This window comes from Olea europaea, chromosome 10, assembly GCF_002742605.1.
Source record: "Olea europaea var. sylvestris chromosome 10, O_europaea_v1, whole genome shotgun sequence".
Lineage (NCBI taxonomy): Eukaryota > Viridiplantae > Streptophyta > Magnoliopsida > Lamiales > Oleaceae > Olea > Olea europaea.
The window spans coordinates 44629282-44642351 of NC_036246.1; the positions used below are offsets into that span (position 1 = coordinate 44629282).

Sequence of the window (13070 nt, forward strand, 5' to 3'; positions counted from 1 at the left end):
CCCTGGGTTTATGTTGAGCCTATGGACCGCTACTTCGGGGTCTATCCTTGACATACCCTCGACCTTCCATGAAAAAACATCAATGTTGCGGGACAGGTAATTGATGACTTCCTTCCGGAGGCTGGCCTTGAGATCCTGACCAAAACCATTTTTCCATGCTCGAGCTCGGCCACTTCCAATTTCTCAACCGAGGCAAGTCTACCTCTTGGCTTGAGCTCGAGCTCCGAAAGTTGCATGACGTCTGTACTCATTCTTCGGATGCTAGTAACATAGCACTTTTTGGCAGCTGTTTGGTCTCCTCGACTACTCCGATGCCATGACCTGTTGAGAACTTCATGGCCAGGTGGAAAGTTGATACAATGGCTTGGATCTTGTTCAATAGGGGTCTTCCTAGAATGATGTTGTAAGCTATATGAGTGTTAACCACTTGGAAGGGTGTGATCTCCGTCACTTGCGCATTGTCAAAACCCAAAGTAAGCGGAAGCTTAACAATTCCTTTCGGGAAAATGACTCCACGACTAAATCCCTGTAGAGGAGTTTTGACTGTTTTGAGCTGTTTGGGAAAGATCCCCATCTTAGCAAAAGTTTCATGTGACAGTATATTCGCTACACTCCCATTATCGATCAGAATCCTCATTATTTCGAAGTTAGCCACAATTTTAGAGACCACCAAGGCATCGTCATGAGGATATGATACTCCTTCCAGATCTCTTGTCCCAAAGGTAATGTCTTTGACTTTATCACGGGATTCCCTTGGGGTATGAGCATGTCGACGGGCATACTGCTTTCACCCACTGTTTGTGTCTCCTCCAGATGTTATGCCTCCAATGATAATATAATGGTCCCGGCAGTGGGTTGAGCACTGCTTCCTGCTCCGGGCTCTTTTCGATTGTCACGATCATTCCTCGGGCATTTATCATGACCGATGTAATTTCTTAAGAGCCCTTTTTTATGAGGGCTTCAATCTCCCATTGTAAGGCTTGACAATCCTCCGTGGTATGTCCATGATCTAGGTGAAATTTACAATACTTGCTCCTATCTCTAGTGTCTGGGGGTGACTTCATCCTTAAAGGCCACTTCAACTCTTTCATATCATTGATCTCCATCAAAATGTTTTTCTTGGTTGTGTTCAACCAGGTGAGAGGCCTTGACGGCCCTTCGTTCTTGCGCTTGTCCCGAGGATGCTTGGGTCGGAAGATGATGTCATTCTATCTCTTATTCGCGGCCCTTTCATAAGAAGGACCAGGTCTCCTTGGTTCAGCATTTCTTCCATATTAATGTATTTTTTAGCCCCTGTAAGGAGCTCGGTCACTGTCTGTGGCGGGGTCTTTGATAGGAACATTTTGAAGGCTTCACATCTTATGGCATATGTGAGGGCGAAAACTGCCATCGTAATGTGAAGGTCAGGTATTTGAATTCTTTCCTTGTTAAACCTCGTCATAAATCCTCGTAGGGTTTCATTTGGTCCCTGGCGAAGTTGCATGAGAGAGGCCACAGTTTTTCTGATACTTTTGCTACTTGCAAAAAAGGCTGAGAACTTATCAACCAAATTTGAGAATGAGGCTATAGAGTTAGGCTCTAATGTCGAGAACCAATCCCTAGCAGCATCAGTCAGTGTTTGCGGGAAGGCTTTGCACATAACTTGATCTAGCGTAACTTGCAAATTCATGACATCAGTATATACATTGAGATGATTAATTGGATCAGTCGTCCCATCATACTCCTTAATGCGAGGATATTTGAATTTGTCGGGCAGGGGATATTACAATATCTCTGGCGTGAATGGAGTGTTAGGGGTAAAACATGTTGGCCCCCGAGCATTTCGTTGTAGGCCAGTCGTAATTCCTTCCTAAATGATCTAGGAAATCTCTCCGGAATCCATAGCAACCGATCTCGAGTCCGAGGCCATGTTACGAATACCCGAGGTCCCTACTCCGCATGTTGCGGGGTTTGGTGCTCAGGCTCGAGCATCAACCATAAAACCACCATGCTCTACTTGCATCGGTGACAGATGCGAATTTCTTTAACTTAACAGCTGCGTTAGTGTGACCACCTGCTGACGGAGCTCTTTGAAGGCTTCAGTTGTAACGATCGCCGACTGAGGTGCGGGCACTCCTGACGACTCTTCTTGAGGAGCCGGTTGATCTTCAGCAGGATGAGGACTGGGAGTGGATGAGCTTGCGAGAGGAAGACCTGATCGTGTGTTAACCATAGCATTTGGTAGCGTTTCCCATAGATGGCGCCAATGATGCTACCAAAAATCGTACCTATTGGTTTCCCGAGTTTGAGGATTTTGAATGAGCACGATCGTAGTCTTTCAGTACCCGAAACAAAGGCAACGAGGTATGTTCTCATCGCTTCTCTGATACTTAAGTCAGAAAGAGAATTATGTGCGTGAGGCTATAAGCAGAAAATAATGAGAACGTACCTGATCAATGACCTATGATCCTGTATTTATAATAGTAAGTGACCTTCTTCTAGTGGGACTCAACTAGTTGGGTATCCCTATCCAACAGAGTCCTATTAGGTGAAGGAATTGGACCAATGCCATAATTATGTCTGGGATAGAATCCTTGCGGGAGTCAAGTGTTAAGAAATATGGTTAAGTTAGAGTCCCAACTACATAGGAATTCTAAAGGGTCGATAATAACAATTGTAGGCTATGAGGAGAACATATACCCGAGGACTACTCATGCTCGAGGACATGGATCATAAAGTGTTGAAGAAGCAAAACAGGAAGTGCTCGAGCATTAGACTTGGGGGAGTATATGCTCGATCACTACAGGTGGGATTGCAAAGGAATCCTGAGGAAAGTCCTCGAGATAATGTGTCCGAGCATAGGAATGGTTGAGAAAGAATTAAATTTTTCGATTTATGTATAATATTATTTTATGGAAGATTGTGTGGTTGAAAATATGAGAGAAAAAAATTAAATTGAATGAAAATTAATGAGGGCTAAACGGGGAAATGAGTGGTTGAGAAAATTAATGGGTGGAATAATATTTTTTTTTAAATGAGTGGTTGAGAAAGAATTAAATTTTCGATTTATGTGTAATATTATTTAATGAAAGATTGTGTGATTGAAAATAGGAGAGAAAAAAATTAAATTGAATGAAAATTAATGAGGGCCAAACGGGGAAAAGTCTCGTCTGGTTGTTTCTCAGTGGCTGTCACAATCGACTTCTTCATTGCCATTGACGGTCAGTGGCGGATCTAAGTGGTGGCGAGCTAGGGCGGCCGCTCTAGCTGGATTCGCCGATCATCGGAGCCACAGGGGTGGAGCCAGTTGATTGTTCCAGTTTGTGGTTGCAGAGACGAAGGCTGAAGAGGGAAGAAGGAGAGTTCCATTTTTTTTCTTTGGGGCTTGGGTTGGTGATTGGACCATGGGGGAAAGAAGAAGAAGAGTTGCAGACACGAAGGCGGATTGGACCTTGATTGCAGACACAAAGGCTGAAGGGAGGAAGAAGAAGAAGAGTTCCATTTTTTTTTGTTTGGGCTTGGGCTGGTGATTGGACTATGGGCCTCTTTTTGTTTAAAAAAAATAGCCCATAGAGGAAATCAATGAATGGTTGGTCCATCATCCATGGTATTTCCCCCAATCCAAAGTCCAAATCCCCAACATTTGAAATCGGCAGCAAATTGAGCAAAGACATAAAGACCCAAAATGCAAACCCTTCCTTCCATTTCCATTCGAAGTAGAAGTAGCAGTCGCGACGCTTGCGAAGTGGGAAGTGCAACTATGCGAGTAGTGGACCATGTGCGAACTGGTGCAATGTCAAGGGCGAATCTCCGACGACCGAGGTCGAGCAAGCATCGTGGGTCTCAGGTAGTTAATTTTTTTTTCTTCACTTTCTTGTTTTTTATATTTATAGTTTGGCTTGAATTTTACTTATAATTATTATTAGATTAATTGAATTTATTTTTTTTATGACTGAGTTTTTCATATTATGAGTTTTATTGGCATGGATAATTGGATTTGTGCATTTCCTTTACCAGATTATGGGTTTTTGTTTATTAATTGATATGTGCTGATGGATTATGGATGGTTGGATTAAATCAATAATATTCTTATTTGGGATCCACTAAACTTCTATTTCTCTAAAACTAGTCTTGTAGTAGAAAATGATTGCAGTTTTTGTTGCTCATTAAAGGGTTTTAAGTGATTAATTGAGATTGCTTTTTTTGTCTTGATGTTGTTAGCTTTGTTCCTTAGGTTTATCTTGCTGGTAATTAAATTGCTCATGTAGCTGATCTTAAATTCTTTTAATTCGAATTGCTCTAAACTTGATTAAGTACTTTTGTTGCATTATGTCATGGTAGAAAATCAAACAAGTGTTTGATTGCTTTGTATCATATATTTATTTAGCATTTTAGGTCAAACTATATTTTCATATGTATGTAATTTTTACTTTTTAGTGCATTTACATACATATATATATTGAACCATTTTTAATACTATTTAATCAGATTTTAATAAATGATCGGGCTATTACGATCATTGATTGTCGATGGTTAATGGTCAAAGACAACTTCCGTCCTAGCTGAACATTGATGCTAGATTCGCCCCCGTTGACGATCCCCACATAAGGGAACACAACGAGTAAATATTTCATGGGAAAATTTCATAAGTGAGAAATTAAGTATGGTATATTTCAAAATTAAGAAAATAAGTTTTAAAATTCAAAAATCATATTTTTATTTAAATTTATTTATGATTTAATTATTTAATTAATTTAATATATTTAGATCACGAATCTATATAATTTGGTCACGAATTAACAATTTAATTACTAATTTATTATTTTTTTGTCACAAATCAAAAATTTTATGTCACAAATTATTTTACGATCACAATTCAAAAATTTTGAAGGTCACATTTTGTTCATCGATCACAAATCAAACAATTAATTAGTTACGGATTAATTTCTAGTCAGAACTTATTTTTCGATCACAAATAAAAATTTTTATAGGTCACATATTATTTTTCGATCACGAATAAAAAAATTTTATTAGTCACAAATTACTCACTAGTCACAAAATCAAAAATTTTATTGGTTACGATTTGGTCACAGTTATCTATTTAATTCATATTAATTTTTAGTCACAATTTATCAAATTGTTGGTCACAACTTATTTTTTGATCATAAATCAAAATTTTATAAGTCGCAGATTTTTTTCGATTACGAATGAAAAATTTTGTTGGTCACTGATCAAATTTTTTATTGGTCACAACTCATTTATTCTTTGCAAATTATTATATTAGTTGGTCGCGATTAATTTTTTGGTCACAACTTAATCAATTATAAGTCACAGTCACAATTTTTAGGTCACGGATTAACCAATTTAATGGTCACAGACTCACAGTCAACCAAATCATCTATGACCACCACCGACACTTGTGACCACTACATCACCACTGTCATTAGCCGCAGCCAAATCATCTGTGACTATCACCGACACTTGTGGCCACTACAGCCAGAATCACCATCGCCACACCAACAATGTCACAGTAGCACCATCGCCACTGTCATAGCCTCGACGTCACAGAACCACCACAACACACCACCGTCATACCCACAACATCACAGAACCACCTGCCACCCAAACACCACAACCATAACGCACACCTCCACCTCCACCTCCACCTCCACCTCCACCTCCACATTCACCACACCACTAAGCACTACACCTAGAGAGCTGTTGCACCGACGGGCGAAGCGTACGTCGCCACTGACTGAGAGCACTGCGACACTATCCAACACTGGTGCTCGAACCACAACCTACCAGATCCAACCACAACCACCACATCACCCAGATTGCCGCCACTAGAACCACCACCACAACCACACATCACCACCATCTCAATTGATCCAATCGACTGAGACTACCGCATCACCATCCAATCGACTGAGACCACCATATTACCATCACATCACCGCTTGAGCCACCACCATGCCTCACCACTACACCACCACATCACACACCAACGCACAAATATAGGTCACAGTTTGTCCAACAATACTGCACCTGCGCACCCACCATCACACCGTCAACACCACAGCACACAACATCGCACCATATAGAACCACCGATCACCGCACACAACGACAACATCGCACCACCCACCCACCACACAACCCCAATCAACTTTCCCAAACTTGAAACATCAATCGTACTCTCCATTCCTGGTTCAATTGTCCTGACATCTTCTACCACCAGATGTCCAGATTTGACAAAAAACACTCCATCGCCGTAGCCGTAGTCGCCACTGCGCTGCCACCAGCACCAACACCAAACAGCCACCAGCACCAACACCATTGTGTAACCAAAAATCAGAAGAGTTAGAGCAACGCCGGTAGAGAGTCATCACTATAGACGGCGACATTGCTTAATTTCCACCACCATTGATAGTCAACGGTTGAGAGGTGAGAATCGAAAGAAATGTAGAGAGAGAGAGAGACGAGAAGAAATGTAGAGAGAGAGAGTTTTGGAAATTAATTAGGTTTGTGTAATAGAGTATATATTTTTAATAAAAATTTTATTTTAAAAAATATTAATTAAAATAAAATCTCTAATTATTGAAATGTTGAACTCCTCATCTTATTTTAGAATTGTGATTTTTTAATGTATGAAATCGTGTAATTTCCACGTATTTCATTGGGTATCGCAAGATACTGTATCACAGCTAAGTGACCAGATCCGCTTAAGGATATTTACGTCATTTTGTCCTGTATGCCACAGAAAGAGAGGAGAGTGGGTGATTGAGTGAAAACATTCAATTGTAGCCCTTAGGAACTAGGAAGAGTAAGAAATTTCAGTGTAAACGGTGAAGTGGTCGCAAGTTGGTAATATACAAGGAATGAGTGAGAGCGGTGGAGCACCACCGGAGGCCGACGGTGTTGTGGTAGCATCCGACCAGGAAATAGCGGAGGCTCTGGGTTCTCTCCTCCGCGATTGCACAAATAACAACGCTTTCGCCTCCCTTAACGATGTCGTTCGACAGCTGGAGTCGAAGTTAGGTTTCGATTTAAACCACAAAATAGACTTCATTCGTAGCCAGATCCACAGTTTCCTCCTCCAACAATCCCAGGCCCCTAATTTCCTCGTCCACCAGAATCAGCATAAGGACCATTTTGCCCTTCAACACACCCCTAATTTCCACTCCTCTCCTTCCGCTCAACCAAATTTCGCGATCCATCGCCCGGAGAATTACTCGTACCGCACGCCTCCGTCTCAGCCTCCGCCTACGATGGCGAAGACGAGTAATGCGACCACTGCTAGCGTCGCTACCAGTGAAAATCCCAGAGAGAGGTGAGTCCTTAATTTTTCTATTTTTTGTAAACAAAATATTTTTCTGAAGAGATTGTTTGGTAAGGGAGAAAATTAGAATTTCCTTTGCGCATTGAGCATTATACATTCTTTTTCACGCCAATAACGGGCTTTCATGTTAATTGTGAATTTTTTATTTATTATTATTATTATTTTTTTTTGTTGTTATGATATACTTCAAAGGTTATTACTTTATTGACAAATGACATAAGAATTAACAATCTCTGGATTTGTTGTATACTAATGGCATAAGGTTTTATAACTTGATGGGAAATTTCAATTAAGCTTATATAAATGCTTTTTTTTTTTTTTTTTTTTGTTCTCTTTCCTGTGATTGGGTGATGAATGGAGTTTAAACAAATGTACTATATGGTTTTTAGATATCATACCTTTACCAAATTAACAAATAGGTAAAGTTTAGTTGTTTTCTGGGGAGAGAGGAGTGGGATGTTAGAAAAATGGACCGGGCAGTAACTTTTCAAGCTTCTGGTGTAATGAATTAATTTTGAACTTTGAAAAGAATAAAAAAGTCTTCAGTGTTTTTTATTAGCTGTAGAAAGACAAACACTGCGAGGACAGCATGACTTGAGTGTCTACGTCTTCTCCAAGTCATTGGAGGACAAAAGAACCATATTAAGCATACTTCAATGATCAAAAGAACCACACAAAGCGTTCTTCAATGATTTCATTGATTAGCTACTTCATAATCTTGTTTTGGTATGAAGCAGAAATGTGATGAATGAATTTGGCTAAGGTTTTTCATATTTTCGATGACTTATCAATTGAAAGATATTGGAGAGTTTTCCGGTGACTATTGAGTGTAACTTAATAAGTTGTGATTTTGCAGTTGTAGTGGTTTTTTTTTTTGGTTGGATATGTCGAAATGGAAACTTCACCAGGAATGTGCAGAGTTGTGGTATTGTTTCTAACTGTAAGTAGAACTGATTCTCAGATCGATTAATTTGCAAATGGCTTTTATTGTGCAAATTGACAAATTTTGATCATGGAACTTCAGTGCATATGAATATCTTGGAGTTCAATGCATATGAATGTCTTGAAGCAGTGGATGAAGAAAGAAGAAAATGATTGGTTGAACATGAAAATGAGGGACAGCTTTCATATCCAAGTTCTTTGATAGCTTGTATGTGTGATTATCCATTGAATGAACATTTTTTCATCAAACTCTCGGGATGTTGAAGGCTTATTTGCAGACTGCCTTGCCCTACATCCATTAAAGGGAAGGTTGTCTTGCACTAATCATTTCTTTTGTTGCATGTCATGTCACAATATTTATTTTATTAATTTAAGAAGACGTCTGATAACGGCTCTAGTGAGGGGGAATATAGGTGCCACACTTGTTCTTTTCTTTAACCCTCATATGTAATTTTCCGCAGTTATGCCATAGGTACAGAAAATGTTTGATAGAATTTTTACAGAACCTGTATGATTTCTGTGTGAATTATTCAATTTTCTATCATATCATTTATCTTGATCTATAGTGTAATTATTTCTTCCTTTTGGCTTGATATGTGCCCTTTATTGAGTGTCTTTTCAGTGCTCCAACTGGAAGAAAAAGAAGAGGAGGCCCTGGAGGACTAAACAAACTATGTGGTGTTTCTCCTGAACTACAAACCATTGTAGGGCAGCCAAATCTAGCAAGGACTGAGGTCTGGCTACCTGTATTCTTTTCTTCTTTATTTTTTCCCTATGATATGTACAAATTCCAACCCCCAAAAAGTGCTATTTCAGATCGTGAAGCAGTTGTGGGCTTACATAAGGAAAAACAACCTTCAAGATCCAAATAACAAAAGAAAGATTATTTGCAATGAGGAACTTCGATTGGTTTTCGAGACTGATTGTACTGACATGTTCAAGATGAATAAATTGCTAGCTAAACATATAATCCCTCTCGAGCCTACAAGTATAGATCTTAGTCTGAAAAGTAGTTATGTTTTCCATTATGATGGTGTTGATGCTTATTGTAGATATAAAATCTTGCAGAGCAGACCGTTCAAAATTTGAAGAAACCTAAGGTCGATGTTGAATCCAGGAGTCAAAATGATGACCCTGTTCCAATTGTGATAATATCTGAAGCACTTGCGAATTTCTTTGGTAGTGACGAACGGGAGATGTCACAAGCAGAGGCATTAAGGCAAATCTGGGAATACATAAAGGTCCACCAGCTCGAGGTCTGTAACCAAGTAAATGGTTTTTATTCATCATTCCACTTTATCATAGATTTCGTTTTTCATGGTAAGTTACTTGGTTATTAGTCACTCAATAAGGATTATAAGAGTGCTGCTCAATTTCACTTTTTATCAACTTCCACTTTTACTCCTTAAATTTTAAACACAGTCCGTCTCATTTTCACTAAATTTCTTCAGTCATAATGAATAGAATACAAGACTAGATGCTTCTTGACAAGTTTTGACAAATTTCTAGGTACCCAGACGACTTGCAAGAGCTTGAACTATGTTTTCTCTGTGTAGATGCTCTATTCAATTAAAGATTGCTGGTTACTATGTAAATTGTGTAAAGCATATTCATGCTTTTTGAGAGGTTAATTATGTATATGTCTGCTATTCCTGCATTGCATAGTTAAGGTGATCATATTGTGGTCACTTTCATGATTGTTATTTGGTTTTTCTTTCACTGTTCCGATTTTTGTATTTGTCTCGGCTCATTCTTTCATATCAAAGACATTTATATATTAAGCCCATTTTTGAGCCACATTCAAGGAAAAAATGCATTATTCATGTCAAATTAATGGAAAATGTGGTTAAAAAATAAGGAAAAATTTTAGATTTGCGTGTAATATTATTTTATTGAAGAATGTGTAGTTGAAATGATGTTAAATTACTGTTGAAGAATATATATTTTTTGAAAATAATGTGGCTCAAACAAGCCCTAAGTGCATTCCCTTTATCACTTAATACACTGAGGGAACATTATGATACTCTTTTCTCCAGGGTTTTTCTTATTTTGCTGATTTATTTTACTGAAATGGAGAAAAAAGGCAGTTGGAGCTGGTTTTTAAGATGAATGGAACTAAGTATGTAGTGAGAAACATTTAGTGATTGCTTTATCAGAAGCCAGAGGTAGCTGATCTTCTCAACTACAGGATAAATTTACGTATCACGCTGTTTTCTCAGCCAAAACAGATAGGATGATCTGATTCAACTTGCATGCTCTCGAAAATATTTGTGAAAAATTGGATTACATTGTCAATGATGGAAATGCATAGCAAGGAATATGTGTGGGCTAAAACAGTTGGAAGTGGGCATCAGAACATTATTTAATGTTGACAGGCTCTTTTTTTGAGTACTGACAGATAATCACCCGATGTATCACCTTCACTTACTGGAATCTTTTTTCTTCCTATATGATGTTGCTTTTGATTTTAAATGAAGATATTTTGTTGAAAAACTGCTTGCTTCCTCTTTTGATGTCAAATCACTTAAAAGAACTTGCAATTCTATGATTCAAAGTATTATGTTATGCTACTTTTAGGAACCTTTAAACTCGATGACCATTATATGTGATGCTAAATTGCAAGAGCTTCTTGGATGTGAAAGCATTTCAGCACTGGGGATGCCTGAGATGTTGGCGCGTCGTCATTTGTTCAAGAAATCATGACAGCCGATCACATTGACTGGTTAGTACAAGTTAGGAATATCGTTCTATTTTTCTGTTTGTTACTTTGATCATATTGCTTTGAGCTTATCTGCCGAAGGGTTATGTTATTGTAATATCTGATAAAATATTTTGTTAATTAAAATTGGAGAACTTGTATCAACTCTCCATGCTTTCTTGATATGACCTGTCTCATCTTCTAAATTTCCTTATCCTTGGGTTTTTCTTGTCTGTTGTTTCCTCTATTTCACCTCTCTTTCAACTTATAGTGGTTTCTCCTCTCTTTAACTTTTTGATTATAAAGAACTTTTATGTGAAGATGTCACTAAGAAAGAAGGTTGCCTTTGTCTTCACTTTCCGATATCTTTTACATGCCCTGCATGCAGCGTGTCCTATTTATAAACAAGCAAGCCACTTTTTATCCACTACTACTCAGTTATCCATCACTTGTATCAATCTATTTACAATTCAAATCATTTATAAAACACGTCCCAAAACATGCTTTAAGTAGGTTTTTGGGGGTTTGGAGAGTCATTTTATTGAATTATCTGCAGTTTCCCCCTGTGATGAGCAATTTCTTTGTTACAATCTTGAAATATGTCCTGTGAACATTTCCATTTAAAGGAAAGTGATATCTTTTCTTGGATATTTTGGAAAAATATTAGGACTTGATATTTAGTTGGTGCAAGAATTTTCTTGCAAACAAATGATCGATCAGTGAACACTAATGGGCTATTTTATGCTTTGCAGATACACGCTGTTAATGCTAACCTATTGTGTTCTGACATAATCTCAAATACTTCCGAGATGGCTCCCCTATTTTAGGTGTTTTCGTTTTATGAATAGTGGTAGAGGTTACGAGTAGGTGAGTTAAGGATATAATGTAATCTTGGCTACTTATAAGTTTTGTGTGTGGCCGGCTATAGGTCTAGAGTGTTCTCTTTCCCTCGTTAGTCGTTTCCCTTCCGTGCTGAACATTTCTTTGTCGGAGTTTCCAACACTTGGTAAATATGCCTGACAGTAGAAGCAGATGTATAGATGATTTAAGCTCTTCTCCTAGTTATGTAAAATAATATATCTGCAGATCACGTCTGCAAATGTGCTCTTTCTACCCTGAGTACTTCTGATGTATAAAAATTTATCGAATTTGGTTTTCGGCTTCATATAGTTGGACTACTGGTTCTGCAAAACTGTCTTTGTTGCTTCCTTCCCACTCGTGTTGAGCTAATTGACATGCTATGGAATTGTCACGTGATTATAGGTCCCTTGTTTTCTGTTTGTATTGATGATGCATCTCTCTCATGATGTGACGAGGAGAATATGGAGAGTTGGTGGCTTGCACCGTGGTGCCATAGGATAGTGATGTTAACCAAACATCGATTTTTTAAAGAAACTCAAACCCTCAATTTATTCGACTGACCGCTTCAAAAGAACCATTGTTTGAGTCAGCAATCATTTTTACGGGTCAATGATTTGTTTTGGAATTTTTTTCAATTCCATCTAAGCCGCAGTTGAGCATTGATTTAGGTGGAAGGGAGAAATTCATTGATTCGTGCAAATTGTTGGGTATTCACAATTAAGACTTGTTACTTAGCTCACAAATACTGAAGAACACCGATATTGAGCCATCAAGTATTGGAAAGTATCCAACTTTTGTAGTTTAAATTAATAATCCATCACTTATAATGGTTATACAATTGTAAGAAGTCCAGGGGCATAGTCCAGTGGTGCAAAAGACATGAGCGAGGTTACATCAATCATTGCTGGCAATTGTAGTAGGGGGTTCGATTCTTGAAACATGGAATTGAATTATTTGTAGGCATGATGTGTAGGTAGTTCTTGTTCTCAGGTCAGTTGTGACGCATTCCGTGATTTACCTCTCTTACAAAACTTTAGGGACAGGGCAATGGGGTCTTCAAAGCTGGGATTCAACCTTTTTTAATACAATTGTAAGAAGATCAAAAACCTGTGAGTTTTAAAGACAAGTCAATCACAAATTTCCAAACAATGTGAAAGAAAACTACTAAAATTTACTAGAGATGAATTATGTAATTTGTTGTGTTGACTGTTGAGGTCTCATAACTTGTGATCAAGCCTGTCAGAAAATT

The 13070-nt window shown here is 38.3% G+C and overlaps 1 protein-coding gene across 4 annotated transcripts; it reads left to right on the forward strand.

The window, feature by feature from the left end:
* Nucleotides 1–6737: 6737 nt before the first annotated feature.
* LOC111402471 (upstream activation factor subunit UAF30-like) lies at nt 6738–12125 on the forward strand. 4 transcript variants are annotated; one of them, XM_023030808.1, is made up of 8 exons: nt 7013–7311; nt 8177–8260; nt 8345–8571; nt 8885–8996; nt 9079–9250; nt 9331–9518; nt 10840–10984; nt 11713–12125. In XM_023030808.1, exons 3-7 carry the CDS (start codon nt 8492–8494, stop codon nt 10963–10965), a joined length of 678 nt encoding a protein of 225 aa, XP_022886576.1. In that variant the 5' UTR covers nt 7013–7311; nt 8177–8260; nt 8345–8491; the 3' UTR covers nt 10966–10984; nt 11713–12125. The 4 variants fall into 4 exon arrangements, with proteins under 4 accessions (XP_022886575.1, XP_022886574.1, XP_022886576.1 ...); XM_023030810.1 differs by having other exon boundaries at nt 7221–7311; nt 8177–8245; XM_023030806.1 differs by lacking the exons at nt 8177–8260; nt 8345–8571 and having other exon boundaries at nt 6740–7311.
* The last annotated feature ends 945 nt before the right edge of the window (nt 12126–13070 follow it).